The 19539-nt window shown below is 53.5% G+C and overlaps 1 protein-coding gene across 1 annotated transcript; it reads left to right on the top strand.

The window, feature by feature from the left end:
* On the top strand, positions 1-18550 carry TRARG1 (trafficking regulator of GLUT4 (SLC2A4) 1). Its single transcript, XM_019739544.2, has 3 exons — positions 1-776; positions 14312-14444; positions 15857-18550. The coding sequence occupies exons 1-3, from the start codon at positions 396-398 to the stop codon at positions 15868-15870; spliced, it is 528 nt and encodes a 175-aa protein (XP_019595103.1). The 5' UTR covers positions 1-395; the 3' UTR covers positions 15871-18550.
* The last annotated feature ends 989 nt before the right edge of the window (positions 18551-19539 follow it).

Below are 19539 nucleotides of genomic sequence, written 5' to 3' on the forward strand. Positions count from 1 at the left end.
CACACACACACACACACACAGCCGCCCTGAATTAGCCTAAGCCTCACTCGGGAGGGAGAGCAGCGTCTGCTCTTTGCTCTTGGAGCTGCTTTCTGTTGCTTCCCCGCCCATCTGTGCTGTCAGCAGCGCCAGCAAAGTTGGCCTCGAACTTGAACGGAACTGAAGGCTCCAGCTTCCAGGGACTCTGTGGGGCAGCAAGCAGGACCCAGCCTCTGAACTTGGAGCTGGCTCGGAGAAGCCGGCCCTCTCAGCCCACAGCTGGCCCTTGGTCCTCTGGTGACCCTTCTGCCCCTGACCTGTAGGCCCCCAGGGTGGGCTGAGGAATGGTGCGCTGAGGTCCTTCTGGAGTCTCTTGTTCCTGCCAGGAGCTGGAGCAGCCCAAGGCCTAGGCCGACATGGCCAACCCCATGCAGTCTCAGTTTCCCCCAGCACGGGAGCCAGGGACCTCCTCACCCCTGGACCTGCCGGAGATGGAGATGCTTCTCACCAAGGTGGAGGGCAAGGATGACAAGCCCCTGAAGCTGTCCAAGTCCCTGTCAGGGGCTCTGGACCTGGAGCAGAACGGCCATGGCCTGCCCTTCAAGGTGGTGTCTGAGGGGCACCTGGCGGCCTCCCTCCCTCAGTCTCGGGCCAGTTCGAGGCGGGCCTCCTCCACTGCCACCATCTCCTACGCCCAGGACCAAGAAGTCCCCAAAGATTACCTCTTCCTAGCCATCGCCTCCTGTTTCTGCCCTGTCTGGCCCCTCAACCTCATCCCTCTCATCTTTTCCATCATGGTAAGTGCTGCTCTTTGTTCCAGGGCAGGGGCTGTGCCCAGGGGGTAGCAGGCATGTTCCCTTGGCAGGCGTCAGACACCCTGCCTAGGGTGTAGAGAGCTAGGTGTTAGGGGCGTAGGGAGAGACGCCCTTTCCCAGCTCGCCTACTCCTCCCCTCTGGAGAAGGTCCAGGGGCCCGGAGACCTTCTGTTTGCTGATCTCCTTCCTCTCTGCTCCTGGGCATCACAGCTCCACTTTGCACACGACCCTGCTGAGGAGGGGGCCCCCTGGAGTTCAACTCTGCACTGCAGAAAGACAGCCAGGTTGGGGGGTCCTGCATGTTGTGGGGTATGTGGGGGGGTTACCCTGAAGCGTCATTCTTGAGCAGAGCTATGTATCAACAGAAGTTGCAGTCTGCATGGAGTGCCAGGGACCGTGTACTCAGGGGGGGACCTAACCCCCTACAACTTCTGTCCCCCAACCCCGGGCCACCTGGGTGTTCTTAGAAGCTTTGCCAGCTCTTGTTTCCCTGCCATGCACTGAGGGCCCTGGTTCCTGGCTCCCCAGTGGCTGCTCCTCTGGGGGCCAGTTCTCACTGAGGTCCTCTGGGCCTTGGCGGTTGCACTGATTTCAGTATCTGTCCTCAGGGTGGGGGAGGCTTGGGCCGTAGGTGAAAAATGTGTCAGAGGGCATGGCTGCCCTTGCCAAGGAGGGCATGTGTGCTAGTCTTTGCTCCTCACACACTTGTGCTGTGGGGTTTTGGTAAATTGTCTTAGATTGTCCTCAAACCAAGCTATTTGGATAGAGCTACTTACAGAGGATGCACAGATAATGTCAGTAGATGTTGGCACATGACTTTTGAGGTCTGGGAAGAAGAGAGCTAGAGCTAGAGCTAGAGCTAGATAGATATGTATAGAGAGAGACAGGCAATGACTTTCCGAATGAGGTTAGGAACAGGGGGAAGTAAACTGCCGACTCCCAGCTGGTCAGGGCCAGAAGACTGGGTGGGGAGACATCGTCTGCTTTTTTCTGGAGTGACTCCATTGCTGAGTCATCTACCACCCGGCCCCCCCATCCCCCCAGGTGTGGTCACTGCTGCTGCCTCTGGGGCTATCTTCTGAGAAAGCCCCTATTTCCTTCTACGTCTTCCTCCACCTCACTGATGCCTGGTCTCTAGACAGGAAAGCCCTTCCTGACCCCCATCAAATCCAGCTCCATCTAGCAGGATGTCAGTGGATCCCGGCAGCGTCCCTGAGTCCAAGGGACTTGGCATGAGCACCAGTCACGGCTGGGCAGGGCCCAGGGTGGGGCCTCTGAGGAGTTTCCTGCCCGGCCTGCTGTACCTGGGGGTTGCTGGGGGCAGGGCCAGGCCCCAGGGCTACAGCCTATGGCCGTGGGTGGGGCCAACCTCTTGGTTCTGGGAGAGGCCCCAGTGGGGGACACAGGCTTTGGGGAAGAAAACCACACAAGGACCCAGGAGAAAACAGTTGTGGAAGCTGTCTTCTAGTGGAGGTGGCAGGGTGCAGGCTGGATAGAAGCTGCCTTTGGCAAAGGAAACCTGGGCCCGACTGTGAGACCACTGAACCCACCCTCTGGGCATTTCTACGTCCTCCTCAGGCTCTTCAATGAGGCCTGATGGTCAGTGGACCTGAGGCAGGGACTAGGGAGGTAAACCAGACGTCATCACCAATTCCCAGAAGCCCCTAGTCCAGTGGGGAGAAACTTGTGAGCAGAGTCTTAAAACACATTGCAAGAAGTATCCACGCTAGACAAAACCACAAGGAATTGTGAGGCCTCGGGCAAGTCAGCTGAACCTCTCTTCCCTTCCGTATTCCTATCTGCAAAACGGGTGTCACCATAACACCTACATTACAGAGCTGTGTGAGGGTGGAAGGAGACCAGCCACACAGAGTGCTTAAGAACTACACCCAGCACATAGTGTGACTACACGGTGACAGTAATTCTGTGGCAGCTGAGTATCTCCCTGGTGAGGGGTGGAAGCCATCACACGTTTGGTGTGTGTTTTTTAAGAGCTTTGAGATATAATTCAACTATACAATTCACCCAACGAAAGTATACAAGTCAATGATTTTTAGTATGTTCACAGATAAGTGCAACCATAACCACACTTAATTTTAGAATATTTTCCTCACCTCCAGAAGAAAGCCCGTACCTTTTTTCTATCACCACCCCCTACCTTACCCTGATCCCTCCCAGTCCTAAGCAACCACTAATCTTTCTGTCTTTATGGATTTGCCTCTTGTGGACATTTCATATAAATGGAATCATACAGTATGTGGTCCATTGGGACTGGCTGCTCTCACTTGGCATTGTGTTTTCAAGCTTCGCTCATGTTGGAGCATATGCACCGTAGGGTTTGGAGCCAGAGAGGGGTGTTGTCAGATTTCCATTTTGGTGGATCAGTGCAGGATGAGAGGAAGGACGGCAGGGACCCCTCTGAGCCTGGCATTCGGGAGAAGGGACATTTGCAGGAACGCAGGCGAGAGACAAAGGGACCTAGACCAGGGCCATGGCAAGAGGCAGAGGGGGTTTCTGGAAAGCTTCTAAAAGTAACACAGACCATTCATTCATTCAGTCGACCATTCACTTGAATGGCAAGTCGCTTGTTTGGAAGGAAATAAGTGGTAGAGGATGATTAAACCTCCCCTCCCTCATGAATGAATGTGCTTTTTTATGAACCAGGCACCACGCTAGGCATTTGGGAAAATAGATGGATAAGATGTGGTCTGTTTGGCATGAGAAAGATGCCAGAGTGTGGTGGTGGAGGGAGGTGTGCAGGGACCTGCTCTAGGAATCTAAGTTTTATCCTAGTGGCTCTGAGGGCTCCAAAAAATTTGTAAGCAGTGGTGTGATGTGATCAGTTCATATTTTAAAACCAACAGTCAACTGCATTGTGGGAAATGAACTAGAGCAGGTAGGACTAGGGGCAGGGAGACTCTGGAGGAGGCTCCTGAGATAGTCCAGGCAGGATGTGAAGGCCAGAACTCAGTAATGGGCTTAGAAAGGAGGGCACTGATGAGGGGATTGTGTAGGAGGTCGGTAAGCGCTGCACTTGCTTTAGACTCCTGGTTATCCAATTCAAAAATACTGGGCCTGTCATAGAGAAAGCGTTGGGGACCACAGCATTTCAGGGGTGGGCAGGGGGAAGTGGACAGAAAAGGATTTGGAAAAGAAGATTCTAGGAGTTTGGGAGGGGGGCTGGAAAAGAGGGCGAGACCCCCAGGGAGAAGTGAGTTTGAAAGAGGAAGGGGTTGGCTGCAGAGGAGAGATCAGGTCGAATAAGTATGGGAGTGGCCACTGGCTTGGCCGTTTGTAGACCCCTGGCGACTGGGGATGGAGAGGCATAGGGAAGACGGAGAGGAGACCGACGAGGCGAGGTCCCTGCAGAGCGGAGAAACGGGATGCGGGAGAAGGCCGCCCTTCCTAGGAGCCAGGAGGACAGAAGCAGGGAGAAATACTCAAAGGAAAGGGAGCTGGTTCGTGCTGTAGCACAGGTTCCATGCCACCAGCAACGGGGAGGGCAAGGTCATTGACTGAGAAATAAGGGCCTGGGAGCAGAGGGGAGGAGATGTGACTAGGGACAGGGATGTCGACGGCCCAGGTGCTCTGCTGAGGCTGAGACCACGGCTCTGAGTTGTTATCAGCCTACACGGGGATGTGGTTTTTCTCCAGCTGTAGTTCTAGCGTCACAGATGTGACCCTGGGCCCACCTAAGGCTGGGGGATGGCAGAGTTGCCATGAGGGCCGGGCCAGATGGCACAGAAGATACTGGCCGGGGTGTCTGAGATGATGCACTGAAGGACGAGGCTGGGCTGGGAGGGACGGACGGAGGCTGGGGAGCTGGAACAGACTTGGAGGAAAGGGAGGGGTCACAGGTGGGGGCTCAGAGAAGTCAAAGCGCAGGTGTGGTGAGGGTGAGGAGGGGAGAGAGGAGATTGGGAGGTTCAGATTTCGGAGGGGGAGCCCAGGCAAGGGTGGAGTGTAGTTGTGGAAATGAATTTCTACAGGGAACAGTGAGGAGCCCGGGAGAAGGAGCCAGAGGGAGCCCAGCGGTGAGGGATAGACTTACTAACATTCACGGCGCGCTTACGGAACATGAGGCACGGGTCCAGTTCTTTACGTGTATTATCTCATTTAATCCAGACCCTAAGGCTATGAGGTCAAGGTATGGTTATTATTCTCGATTTACAGATGAGAAAACGGAAGCACGGAGATGGAAAATAACCTGCTAGTGCGTGGGAGCCCAAGGGCGGGAGGCCTGGAGCCGAGCTCGTGTTCCTCCCCTAACACTAGCCTGCCTCTTGGGGATCAGGGGCAGCCCAGGTGGGGAGCATTATTGGGCATACCCACAGCTGTCTCCCCTCTTCTGGGAACCAGCCTAGTTCCTAGGACACTCACAGGGAGGGAGAGGGTCAGTTATTCATCTAGCGCTGGAACACTCTCAGTCCCACCCAAATAGCAGCAGGGGTGAAGGAGGGACAGAAAGTGTAGAAAGAGTAAATCTCTTGTGCGGGTGTCTCGGTCCTGGGGACAGAACTCAGACCTCCTCATCTGAAGTGCCTCTCACTGGTTACCAGGGGAAGGATCAAGCCTTTGACCCCAGGGTGGAAGGAAACCCACAGCCCAGACAGCCTTTCTAGAGCTGACTGTCTGCAGAGCACGCCCTAATGTGAGGCTTCAGAGATCTGGCTCATGGTTCCCATTTAACAGACGAGGCAACTGAGACATGCAGAATGGTGCCTTGCCCACAGTCACACCGCTGGTAAGAGGCACATGAGCTGGATGCTGAACCCAGTGTTCTCTCCATGGCCCCAGGGACATGGCCCCATGTCCCTGCATCTGTCTCTGGGACAAGGATGGTGTGTCCCTCACAGGAAAGACAAAACTTTCAGCCATTTGTGCTGGGAGGGAAGAATTCCACTTCCTTCCCTCTTTTTCTCCTACCCTCCCACTCTCCCTACCCTCCGCTAACGTCATCACGGGAAGACTCATGGACCAGAAATATCCTTCCCACTGTGGCTTTGGCAGGGGCCTGCTGTGACCAGGCCCAGTGGATCAGGTCAACCTGAGGAACTGTCCAGACCTGGCCATGCTCAGAGCTGCAGCCTCCCATGAGCCTCCTGCGGTAGCCAGGACAAGGCTGGCTTCATCCATTTTACTTCTGGGTCAGGCTGAGAAATGGGCAAGTTCTTCAATACCGGCAAGGTCTCCCATCCATGAGGGGAGCTGGACCCCAGGCAGCGGGTCTTCAGTCAACAGCTGTGATAAAACAAGCGTCAGATAGGCCTGGGCGAATATGCCTGCTTTGTCCCTTATAAGCCATGTGACCATGTGCAAATCACTCAACGGCCTTCCTTAGCCTCAGTTTGCTCATCTATAAGAGGTGTAATAAAACCATCCACCTGATGGGGTTGTTGGGGGGATTAAATGAGCTAATATGTGTGAAAGCACCTAGCACACAGCCTGGAACATAGTGAATACTTAATAAATGGAAGTGGTTGCTGTTATTATTAACACTGTAAGAAACTTTGCAATGTCAGACGAAAGGGCAAACCCCCGTGGCCAGGCAATTCTTCCTTTAACCTATTTTGGGATAATGAAGTCTCACCCTTCCTTACACCACCTGTGGTAGGTGGATGGCCCTGCCTGTGGTTTTGGGGGAAGCCTCTGAGCCATCCCTTCTCTGTAGGTTGTTCCTGTAACACGTGGAAACACTGAAGAGCTCCAGAGTGACTTCAACACTTCCTTTCTTAGGCATTTTTGATAACCTAATTATTTAACTGCTGTGTTGTAGGGTCACTTGCATTCATTTATCCATTCATCCATTCATTCAACAAGAGTGCTGAGCTCCAACCGGGGCTGATGGTCAGCTAGTCCGCTGGCTCAAAATATTGACAGACTTCGGAATCCGTTGGTAAATAGCTGCGATCTCAAGCCCCTAAGCATTTCCAGTCCCACCCATCACAGCTGCCCTGACTCCTCCCTTGGATCCCCCAACCCCCATGCTTCCCCACTTGCCAGCAACTGAAGGGTTAACCGGTAGTCAGGACATTCCAGAAACAACTGCACTGTTGCAGAGAGAGAGTTGGGAAGGGGGCATGGAGAAGCACATCCCTTTGCTTTGACCTGCCGGGAAGTGCTTGATCTCCCTGGGAGGACTAATATCTGGTCAGCCCTGGCACATCTGGCCAGTTCGCCTCAGAGCTGCTGGGGTTTGGCTTGAACCAGTGGGTGGAGAAGCTCTTCCCTGAGTTCTCTTGGCACCCTTCTCTGGCTGGTTTCAGCCTCTGGCAGCTCTCCCAACATCCTCCCACCTGCTCCCCACTCTCAGACTTTTTTCAATGTCTTTCTTCCCTGATCTATTCACCTGAATTTATTTTCTCCCTCACCATTCCCACAGCCATTGCAATCACAAATGATCTATTAATTCATAGTCATTACAACCATTATTGCAATTATTATTATTGTGTCTTCAACTTAAAAGCCATTTTGTACAAAGAGAAGCTGATGCCACTAAGTGGGGATGAGAGAGCAGCTGATAATTTACTCATAAAAAGACATGAAGGGTCTTCTACCACCCCTGGAATCAAAGGATGGATCTTTCATTTGGTGCTAATGGGGGGGTCTTCAGAAATGAGTGCCAGCTAGCGGTGAGGAACTTCTCTATCTAAAAATAGGGCTCTACTCTTAGAGGCAGCTATTTTCCCCTCCGTTTTACAGATCAGAAAACTAAGACTGATAGAAAACTAATAGTTGTGAGGTGTACATCAGAGTGTGTCTAACGTGTTTGACAAAAAACAAAGACGCTGCAATCAGGCCTGTTGCTTCCAGCTATTCCCAGGACATCTCCTTCCACAGTGTCTCTTGGGCTCAAAGGAACATGCATGATTGGGACGTAGGGACTATGTCTCTGTGGATAAAGAGAAGAAACTGCGCTTAGTGACACTGAAAAAAACTCTCCCTGTTGCCGCCCCTCCTCACCTCTCACGTCCAAGACAACCACACGCATGCCTCTCTCCATGGTCCTGAATCATTACCGACCATTCAACTATTTCTCTGGAAAATGGGGGGCAGGACTTATCTCAAACCCTGTGCCCCTCCCTCTGCATGCCAGGCTTACAGCTGAGAGCGAGTCCCTTGGTCACGACTCAAGGTAGCCCCAGAATTCCTAAAGCCGAATTTCCTGGAAATCCCTGAATCCTTTCTGTATGTTTCCCTCTCCCATTCCAAATGTTGTCTTGGTGATGAAGTCCCAAGTTCAGTGACCTGGGTTGGTCACGCTGAGAGGAGGAAGTGGCATGGGTTAGTGGGTGGGACCTATTGCCCTTATTTCTTTTGTGAATGTTCTATTAACTTGGAGCATTCCACTGGCTAAGTTCAGTGATTAGAAAAAAGACTCTCCTCTTGTTCTTTTTCTCTCTTATTCTTTACTTTCTCAAACATTTACTAAATACCTACGAGGGCCTGTCCTTAGGTTACATAAAAGGGATACCGAGATAGGAAGGCTGCATAGTCCCTACCTTCAAAGGGCTTACCGTCTAGAGAAAAACTGACACAGACACAAGAAACGATACACAGTGGTAAGGGAGTAATAGAGAATGGTGTAAGATGCTACAAAAGCCCCAAGGAGGGGCTGATTAATTGTTGTGGGAGCCAAGGAAAATTTTATTGGAGGTGACTCTTGAAGGCTAAGGAGGCGCTGTTGAGGTAGAAATATGCTAAGGAGGAAGGGCATCTGAGCAGAGACAACAGTACATGCAAAGGCACTGAGGCATAAAAATGTATCCCTTTTATAGGGAGTCATGTGACTAGGATTGTATTTCAAAGATCTCACCTTAGCTGTTAAGTTGGATGGGGGCAAGGCTGGCGCAGAGAGACCAGTGAGGAGGAAAGAGGCTGATGCAATCTTCAGATGAAATGTGTCGAGGGAGTGGGCTAGGACAGTGGAGAGGTGAGGTCAGACGTGAGGGACATTTGAAAGGTCAGGAATTCTTCCCTGACTATATTTGAGGTGGGGAGAGACAGAGAAGAAATCCAGGAAGGGAGATGCAAGGATTCTCTCCCAGAAATTGGAGCTGTAGAAACAGCCCTGCTACGAGGCTTAGCTATTCATGGTGTACCGTGCCAGAGCGAGGAGCCTTGCCGAGGCTGGGCAGCAAAGATGAGGACGGAAAAAGGGCTGTGCTCCACTGGGGCAGACAGATACCAGGGGGAGCCTCCCACATCGTCCCAACCTACCACCATCGCAGTCAAACTGGGCGGAGGGGAGAGCAGGAGGAGGAAAGAAAGAAAAAGAGGAGGAGGGGTAGGTTCTCGGACATATGGTGAGCACATAATTACCATCCTAACTGGGTGTTCCTATGCTCTGAAAGTGCCAAGGGTGCTATTAGTAATTTTACCAAGACCTACCAAATAGGCTTTTCCTCCTAGAACAGATATCCCTCCACTGCTAGGATTGGTGTGTTATGATCCTTTTTCCTTCTCAAACTCAGTGGAGGAAAGAGACTCTCTTGAGAACAACCACAAAACTACTACATAATGATATTTACTGAGCACCTACAGTTGCCAGGCACCATGCTAAGCTTCCCCCTACTTGTATTTTCTTATTTAATCCCGTAACGACACAATGAGGTAGGTAATATTTTTACCTGATGAGGACATTGAAGCATAATTTTACAGCTGAGGAAACTGAAGGATAGAAAAGGTTAAGTCACTCATCCAGAGTCACCCAGCTAGTCAATGATGGAGCTGGGACAGGCATCCAGGAGGTCTGGTTTCAGAACCTGTGCTCTTATCCAGACTTCCCTCGTAGGGAGATGGAGGCTGCACCTGCCCCCCCTGGTTGGGTCCCTGCTATGTCCCCATGGACTGGTCAGTCTCAGGATGGAATGCTGCCTTAGTCTGATCCCAGGCCCCCTCCTCAAGCCAGACCCACCTTCTCTTTCATCTCTCCCTGGATGACACTGGTCTATTTTCACTGAGAGCTGTGAGATCCAGAGGCATAAACACTTGTAACTTCCTGCCCAGACCCACCTACACACCTCTCCAGGTGTGAGCTCACCTGCACCAACGTCCAGCCCATCTCCGAGGACTTTCTTCCACTGTCCATAGTTCATCCCTAGCTCAAGTCCAGACCTCAGCTTCTCTTTGCACTGAATCTTGTTCTTTCCTGTCTTGAAGAAATCCTCTATTTGTCTCATCCAGTGGTATGCTCCCCAATGACTATAGGACAAAAATCCAGATTCTGTTTTGTGAGAGTCCGGGCCTTTCTTGATCTGGCCTTTCTGCACATTCTCAGCTGCTTCTCTCACCATGCCTGCATAACACCCTGTGCTCCATCCAGCTCATCTGTAAAATGGCCTAATCACAATCGTATTTCATAGGCGTATTAGGAGGATGAAATGCTCTATTGGATGCAAGTACTTAACACAGTTCCCGACATAAGGTAAATGTTCAAATCATGTTAAGGGTTATGATGATTCCATGATTCCTGTGGGGGTGGAGGAACCTTGGTGGGCTTCACAGAGGGGGTGGCATTAAAGCCAGCCACTGAAAGATGGAGATGAGGTGGACATGTGGCCTTGTGGGGGAATGGGAGTGCAGGCAGGAGGAATAGCACGAGCAAAGGCACATGGAATTCAGTGCTCATCCCCTGAGTGGCTGGACCTGGCTGGACCCAGAAGCTGTGGAAGAGAATAGTAGAGGATAAAATCAGGAAATGCAAAGCGAGCCTGAGTTTGGACTTTGTCCTGTGGACAGTGGGGGCCATGGAAGACCTGGGAGGAAGTGATTACCTCAGCCACCCAAATGTTGCTGAACTTTCGCATCAGCGCCTGACTCCCTACCTCCTCTCTGATCCCACACTACAGCCACGGGGTCTTTTGGAACTAATTCCCCTGCCCCAGCCTTACAGCTTCACTGGCACCCACTGCTTCTGGGATAAGGACCAACCTCCTGCCTGTGTGAGCAGAGCCCTGCCAGGCCTGGCCCCACCCACCTCCCTCTCGCTCTCTCAGCTCCATCCACACCGGCCTTTGTCCAGTGTCTAGTCTGCTTCCTTCAGTCAGCAGCCATGTAGTGAACAGCTACCTATGTGCCGTGCAGGGCCGCCCTCAGGGCCCTTGCACATGCTGTTCTTTTTGCCTGGCATATTCTTCCTTTGGAAAACAAACAAAAAACCTATTTAATTCTTACTCATCCTGCACATCTCAATCCAAATGTCCTTCCTCCAGTGAGTCTTCCCTGTCTATCCCCTTTTATAAGCTCTCACGGTACCAGGGACCTCTCCTTTGTAACACTGCCCACAGTTGCAGTTTCACCTCTATTTGAGTGATCACACGGGAGGCCATCCTCTCCACCAGGCTATATGCTCTGTTGAGCATAGGAACTGGGACTCTCTTGAACTTGGGACTCTCTACTGCATCCCAGGGGCCTGGCACAGTGCCTGGCATCAATACCTGGTGGTGTGGGGACTAGAATGGAGAACAGAGCCCGAGTCATGGAAATTTTCAGGAGGCTGTTGTCATGGCTTCAGTGAGAAGCGGTGCCTGGAACTCGGACCAGATGTAAGGGACCCAGAGAGGAGAGTTGTAATGGAATTGACGAGGAGAGGAAATTGATGAGCAGGGTGGGATGGGAGAGGAGTTGTGACCGCGTGGGAAGACTCCAGGCTGTTGCCAGTAACTGAGGCTTGGACAAGTGGAAGGAGGAGCCAGGAGAAGACCTGGGAAGCAGGACGCTATGGTCTGGGGCAAAGCGAGTTGGATGTCCCACTGTGGCAGGCAGGTAGTGTTGTCCTGAAAGGAGCTTGGGACAGGGAACGACAAAGGTGGGGGTGGGAGCTCAGTTAGAACTCTGAGAGGCTAAGAGGACAGAACCCCGGGGAGGCCCACAGGAAGCAAACAGAAAAGGGAAGGGTCACTTTTCTGAACTTTAGCTTTTTTTTTTTTAACCCTGTTCTCCAGCTCAACTCTTGAGTGCTGGGAGGTGGGCCCATCTTTTTCGTTATCCTTGCAACTTGTTCTCCAACACAGAGCCTGGCACATGATAGGGCCCAAGAAATATTTGTAAAATCGATGGATGACTATAGAATGAATGGCATTAGTTCCAGTGACTAACTTTAACCCTATTTGCAAGGCCAGCTCACTGGGACAACCCAAGATGGATTGACACGTTCCTGGGAATTCGAGCTGACAGAGAATGAACAGGGATCAAACCCAAGCTGGGGTCTGACATAGAGATGAGTTTGAGAAGGGGACCCTGCTTGTGCTGTGCGCCCCCAGCAGAGGACAGAAGAGTCCTGGAGACCATCCTGAGGTCGCTAAACCCACCCCCTTGGGGAAGGCACCTTCCCCCTCACATGGGGGTAGGCAGAGGGACTGTGGGGAACTGAGGACCCAGAGAGAGCACAGAGTAACAATGACAACAATAATAATAGTAATTAAGGCATGCATTTTTGGCACCCCTGTAATGCTAGGCCCTGTTCTGGGATTACACAAATTAGCTCACGCAATCTACTAGCTCTTTGGGCACAGGCAGTACCTTGATTTCCTGCCCGGCACCCTCTTCCTCTCCCTTCCCAAGTGCTGAGCTCTGAATTAGATCAGCTCTGGCCCTCCTTCCACCCTGCTGTGTTCCGGATTTCAAACAGCCCCCCTCTTCCTGCCAGTCTCCATGTGAGCACTACATGCCTGCCTGCCTGCCTGCCTCTCAGATCAGGCTCTTGATTTGTGGCTCTGAAAACATCTCCACTGCCCTGGAGTGGGGGTGTGGGATGGTGGTGGGGCCCTTCTGTCTGACGCAAGAGTGTAGGGGTGAGGGGAGGAGGGGTTGGGGTGCAGCAGAGAAAGCCAGTCCCACCCCAGCTCTCCTCCTGTTACTGGAGAGGGAGTCTTTTTCGGCATAATGTCCAGGTTCTTGGCGTCTCGAGCAAAGAATTGAACAAGACACAGAAATAAAGTGGTGAAAGAGTAGTTTAATAGAAGAGATAGTACACTTCAAAGAGATAGAAGCGGACCCCAGCAGTAGAGAATGGCGCAAAGGCCCAAGGTGATATTATTAGGAGAAAAAGTACACTCCAAAGAGTTTGGAGCGGCCGAGCAAAAGAAGAGGCTCCAAAGGCAGAACTTTAGCTTCTTCAAAAGTGTGCAACCCTGCCAACCTCATAGGCTGATTCTGAGGCTAAGTAAGATCATTTCGGTAGAGTCCTTAGCAAGTTGCCTGGCGCAAAGTAAAGGCTCCATAAATCAGCAGCAGCAGCATCAAGATACTTGACCACATTTCCATGCTGAACTCAGAAGCCTCAAATAATCAGAAAATAAATGACCAAAGAAGTGGCCTGAGGCCTTGACAGCAGTCACACCTTTAGTTCTAAAAGTCCTGTGCTGAAAGTCCAAGAAGCATGTAGGAGCTCTAGAGCCGGGGAAATCTCAAGGTCATGGGCCACCCCTGGTCAGCAGGTGGACACCTGAGCCATCATGGGCAGGGGCGCAGGCCTCCATGATGTCTGGGATACCCCTCTTCTGAGTCACCCCAGGAACTCTCAGGATACTCTCTGTCTTTAGACTTTTCATTCTCACCCTCACGCACCTGATTTAACCAAATTAAATAGGGCCAAGAGAAACCAAGCTCACCGAGAAGGAGTGAAATACCAAATGAGGCCCCCTGTGACACCATGTGTGGCTCCTTCAGGCCCTAGCCTTCCTGTTCAAACCCAAGACACCTATCTTTCCAGTGTGACCCAGGAAGTGGGCTTGGTGAACAAGGGTGTGGCTCCTGGGTGGGAAGGGAGGCCCAGTGATTTTATTTTCCTTTGTGGCAGGAGGGGGCTCACAGAGGAAAGGAGGCAGGCCCATCAGGCCTGTAGAAAAAGCCACAGGGTCAGGAAGGGGCAGCTGGGTGGCTCAGCGGTTAGAGCGCGAGCTCTGAACAACAGGGTTGCCGGTTCAATTCCCACATGGGCCAGTGAGTTGCACCCTCCACAACTGAATTGAAAAAACAATGACTTTATTTGGGGCTGGGCTGCACCCCCCCTTAACTAGATTGAGAAAACAAAACAGCGACTTGACGTGGAGCTGATGGGTCTTTGAGGGGCACATGGTTCTCCAATTAAAAAAAAAAAAAAAGCCACAGGGGCTGCCGGGCTGCCTTAGGATGTCAGTGTAGCTGTAGCAGTGAGCCTGGGCCTGGTGTCTGGAGGGACCTGGCTTATCTGCTCACACCAGCTCCGCATGGCCTGGACCTGGTCCGCCCTCTCAGGCCCGCGGTCCTCACTGCACCATCCTGTGGTTCTGCCCCAGCCATTCCCAGCCAGTGAGGGGCAGGCTTGGTTAGGGGGTCCCCACAAGAGGTCCGAACTCCTTGAGTCCCGGTCACTTCTCCAGGAGGAGCTGGCTTCCTGTTCCCTCGGGGGGGCTGCTGGAGTGCAGGCTGCAGTGGGGACCGGGCATGTTCTGGAAGCCCAGGCCAGGCCTCCCCGCTCCATTGCAGGGCTGCCAAGGACAGCCTACCTGAGGTCTGCCACCCTCTCTCTGCAGTCTCGAAGCAGCGTGCAGCAGGGGGACGTGGACGGGGCCCGCAGGCTGGGCCGCCTGGCCCGGATGCTCAGCATCACCTTCATCGTCATGGGGATTGTCATCATTGTCGTGGCCGTGACTGTCAACTTTGCAGGTGAGGCCCAGGCACACACACACCTGCTGGCTCGATGTGAGGACTGCGAAGGGTGTAGCTTGGCCCCCTGGGGCAGGGGCAGCGGTGGGGGAGGTGGGAACCCGTGGGGGCCACAGCGTATCCTTGCACTCTGGAAAGGCAAGCTGGTCTCCGGCAATGACCAGAAGAATGGGACTGCTTGTCTGACTTGTCTTAAGCCTGAGTGGATCAAAAATAAAGGGGTGGGGGGCGGGAAGAGCAGAGGCTTCAATGGCCCTAGGTCCTGGGTCAGTGGCTGTCTGGTTGAGTCTCACGTTTTTATGTCTAAAGTATGAGGAAGAAGCCTCCGGCACAGAGGGTTTTGTGAGTGTCACCCAAGACAATGGATGTGACTGTCTTGTAAACCGTGGACTGGCCACATGAGCATCCCATCTAAGATAGCAGGGACATGCCAGAAGTAAACTGCATGTGGTGGAAGTCAGGAAGTAACAGTTTTGGGAGCACCCAGAGGTGGCCCAGGGAAGTTCTCCAAACGGAATGATTTTCAAGGATGGCTGGCAGCTGCCCAGAAGGCCCAGGCAGCTTCTGGGATATGCAAGTCAGCTCTGTCCGTCTCCTCCCTTCACACTCTCGCACTGGGAATCCCTGAGGGATCGCTGTCCCTTGCAGTGATCGACTTAAGCTTTTCCTCTAAAGATTTCCTTACTCTCCATGCATTCCATGGGCCAGTCGCAGAGGCTGCTGACCCTGGGAACGTGTCAGAAATGCAAAATCTCAGGCCCCATTCAGACCCACTGAATCAGAGTCTGCATTTTCCTAAGATTCCCAGCCCATGCATTCAAGTGTAGGAGGCTCTGAGCGTGGAGTATTCAACTTGGTACAGAAAGCCTGGGGTTCAGCCATGGGTCGTGGACAGTCCTCGCCACCGAGGACAGGGCAGAGCTCAGGTTTGGAATCGCTTGCCTGGGTTCCAAAGCCACGTCTTCCACTTTCTATCTGCCTGGGCGGGAGCACTTTCCATGATCCCTCGGAGTGTGACAGACGTGTAGGGAGGTGAGAGGCAGGACCCCGCTCTCCCAGGGCAGCAGCCTCAGTATCACCTTAGGATGCGTCAGCCTCCTTTGTACTGCTACTTGCCCTTTTAGCCACGCCTTTTGCGATGGCAAGTGACAACTACGGAACTTAAAATGGCAAAGGGAATTGTTTCGCTTTCCCTAAGAAGTTCCAGCGTGGATCGTTTTGTGTTCCGGGGTCACATGCCCAGCTCTGACCCGGGCCCCCAGGCCGCAGACCTCTCATGGGCAGGACTTCGGTTCCACCAAGAGCCCCAAAGCAAATGACCCCTGTTGCCATTTCCCCCAACGCCTCACCACAGGGACCTGAACACCCTGTGTTCTGAGCACTGATCTGCCGTTCCGTTCTTTTCTTCACAGTTCCAAAGAAATAAAAGTACCAGGGCTCTGTGCGAGCAGAGGCAGGCTGCGGCCAGGTGGAATGTTCCCAACCCACATCCCGTACCACGGAGGACAGGACAGTGACTGCCCACCTGTCCCCGAGCTCCAAAGGCACAAACTTGGAGGGAAACCTCTAAGTCACTCCATTGTCAGCCCACAACAGATGGGAAAACCGAGAGGAAGAAAGGAAGGAAGAAAACTGAATTTATTGTGAAACCAGTGAATCATGTGGTTTAATCTCCTGGACGCAGCCCGGCATTTTGACCCCAGTGTTCTGGCCTGTTTCTCATCCCCACCATTGCCCATCAACCTAGCAGCATCTACTGCCAGAAGGAGAAGAAACCAGCCCCACAAACAGATGAACTATGGTGGAGACAGAAGCAGCACACTCCTTGCATGACCGGGAGCAAAGACGTGGGACGCTACTGTTGTGTTTTGCTTGGGATGAGGGATGAGAACAGCTTGTCCGCCTGGCTTGTGCCACGCGCCTGCTGTGATCCCAGCTGGTGCCCTGAGCGCAGAGGCCGAGCTGCTGCCCAGCATATGCCCTGGAATCTCCAGCACACAGATGAGCAGCTGCTCTGGAAAAAGGCGACAGCCACACTTAAATCCTCCATTGCAGGCTGGAGGCACCGGTAGGAATGTCGACCCACAGACCTCTCCCTGAACTTTGCGGCCTCGGGAGCATCTCTGCCAAGAGCTGTGGTCCTGGCAAGGCTCCCGGGATGACCCCATCCCCCTGCTGCTCCCCACCTGTGCTCCCTACCTGCACCAAACAAGCACTTCCAGGGCCTGACTGCCCCACCCCCTGGTCAGCCAGTGAGGAGGGGGGGGGGGACCTGAGCTCTCTGCTGCCATGCCCCCCCCCACTGTCCCCATACAGATGTTCAGATGGGGCTCCTGGCTCCCAAGCCAGCCACACTTGAGGCTCTGTGCCTCACCCTGTGCCCCTGGCCTCCCACAAACAGCAGAGGCTTTCCCTGGAGGAGGCTTTGGGCCACCCTGGGGGGCACTTCCCTTGGGCTCCTAGGCCTTAGCAGTGTTTGTGCTCCCTGTAAGGGAGTGGGCAAGAGAGTTCTCCTGAAGGTTTGTTTCTTGGTGTAGAGAATTCCAAGACAGAGGGAAGAGCTTGGCTGAAGGATCCAGTCTGTGGGAGAGTGGGGGATGCTGAGTTTGGGAATACACTCATATGCCCGGAGGCAGGGGGCTAGACACCACAGCCTTTGTCTCAGGACCTAATGGGATACCTGAAAGGACCGAGCGGGACCCCTGGGCCTCCTGCCTGGCTTTTGGCCCCAGATTCTCCCCAGACTCCTCTCTGGTACAGGCTCTGCCCATAGGCACCTCCCCTGCACCCACCTCTCCCCCTGGCTTTGGCTCCCAGACACTCAGAGGGACACGCTCCAGACTTTCTTGCCCTGGGAGGTCCTGCCTAGCATCCAGGATTACTGCACTCGATGGGAGGGCAGGTTCCCAGCCACAGCCAGACTGGCCCCAGGTGAGCCAAGAATGTTTTCTCTGCACCCATTCAGGACCCTCAGAGACCCCTGGAAGGGAGCCTGTTAGCACAGAGACTCTGTCTGCCAGGAGGGGCTCTGGGTCCTGGGTGCATCCCTGAGTTTTCTGGGAGTGACCTCGTGACCACCAGGAGGTGGGGTGGCAGGGCCCAAGGCACTGGGACAGGCTTTCCTGAGTCAGTCCCCCACAAGGGAGTAAACTACCCTAAAGGAAGGGCTGGCTGCGTTTGCTTTATGGGAAGTTTGAGGCCAAAATAGAGTTGCCCCTATTTGTCAGAGGAGCGTAGGGAAGAGCCCAGAGTATTTGTGTCGCTTGCAAGGTCAGGTCAGGCCAGGCCAGGGAGATGTGAGGTCTATGGAATGTGACGTTCATAGGCCCCAGCTCTGGAGTGAGGGATCAGGCACTGACAGTTTCCCAGCAGGCCCCAGGGGTCCCCAGCTTCAGCATTTTTGGGAGAAGAGAGAAACAAACCATGGCCTCACAGGAAACATGATGGTAGAGTTGGGCCTCTGCAGCCAGTATGCACGGGATTGACACACACACACCCAGACCCCCCCTGCCGCCTGCAGTCATACACACACGCACAGACGCTGCCATGGACTCACGCCCACACGTGCACACGTGTGTTCACACTTAAAACCCAGAACAGATGAGAAAGAGAGAAACCACCAGCAGACAGCCACAGGAACAGCCACAAGCTGGAACACTCTTCCATTCAGGCAAGAGCAACTTTAGAGTTTTCTAGTCGTACCAAGGACGTAGCTCAGAGGTTTCCAAGAGGTGTGGAAGGAGCAGAGACCCCAAAAGATCGGTTCCTCTGGCAGAGAGGAGTACAGGGCCCGAGGATGAGAAACCTGGCAGAGATAAGACTGGGAGGGAGGGTCCCCCGCTATCCCCGCCCCACAGACAGCCTGGTGACCCAGGCGGCCCTGAAGCTGGAGGGAACAGCAGTCCTGCTGACCAAGCTCTGTTGTAGGTCCAGCCGCTGGCTTCTTGAACACAGTGGCCCCCGGCTCAGGATGTGGACCCAGCTTCTCCCCGTGTCCCATAGGGAACAGTGAGAACGACCCCTCACCACTGCTGGCCCCACACTCACCAGTTCCCTCCTCTGTATTTCTCAGCATGGAAAGAAATAAAGCCGACCCTACATGTGTACTATGGGCCTGTGTGTTTGTGTCGCTGGAGTCAGGGCTGAGAGCTGGGCACTGGTGAAGCCTGGGCACCGTGGGCCAGTGCAAGGCATGCCCTGGGCAAGTCTGGGCCTCAGTTTCTCTGGTGAGTAAGGCCGGGCCCATCTTTCCTATCTTCCCTCAATGGTTCTTTGCACATATAAACAAAGATCTCAGGAATGGAGAGAAGGGGACAGGAAACTGACAATTGCTGATATCCTGGTATATGCTGGGCGTTTTACATACACTGGGAAACCCACACAGCAGTCCTAGGGGGTGACGAGTGTTATCCCCGGGGCTCAGATTGGTAAATGGAGACTCAGACAGGTTCGGGGACTTGTCTCAGGTCCCACCATGCCCGGCACACAGAAGGCACTGAATGAATGCTGGTGAACTGACCCCATCCCTGCGTTGGCTTCTTGCTGCCATGCTGCTGCCCAGAGAAAGCCCTACAGAAGGAAGGTGAGAGGTAGTTTTATGTGGAGAAGAAGGAGGGGGCATCCATTTCCCAGGCTGCAGGATGGAGCAGGCAGGAGTGGCTTGGTTGACTGTGGAAGGTGACAAGGGCTTCAGGGGGAACAGGCCAAGAGGGGAGGTGGCCGTGGGCAGAACCGCCCAGCTGGGCAGCCAGCAGGAAGGGAAGAAATTGCCATATGGCCATGATGAGCTGCCAACACCAGGGCTAGAGGCTGGGGTGGGACAGAAAGGGAGGGAGAGTCACAGCGCCCCTGCAGTGGAGCAGAGTGGATCAGGGTGTGGGAGCTGAGGCCAGCCCGCCTGGGTTGAAATCCTGCCCGGCCGCGTGTTAGCTGAGTCCCTTTGGGGAAATTCCTTTCAGCCAAAATAGGGGCCAGGGGAGCACTTCCCACGTGCCAGGCGCTGGGCTCTGTGTTTGGTGCAAATCATCTCACTTAATTCTCACAACCCCTGATGAGGTGTGTCGTCCCATTTTCCTGAGGAGAAATGAAGCTTAGA

The sequence above is a fragment of the Rhinolophus sinicus genome, linkage group LG15, assembly GCF_036562045.2.
Source record: "Rhinolophus sinicus isolate RSC01 linkage group LG15, ASM3656204v1, whole genome shotgun sequence".
Taxonomy (NCBI): domain Eukaryota; kingdom Metazoa; phylum Chordata; class Mammalia; order Chiroptera; family Rhinolophidae; genus Rhinolophus; species Rhinolophus sinicus.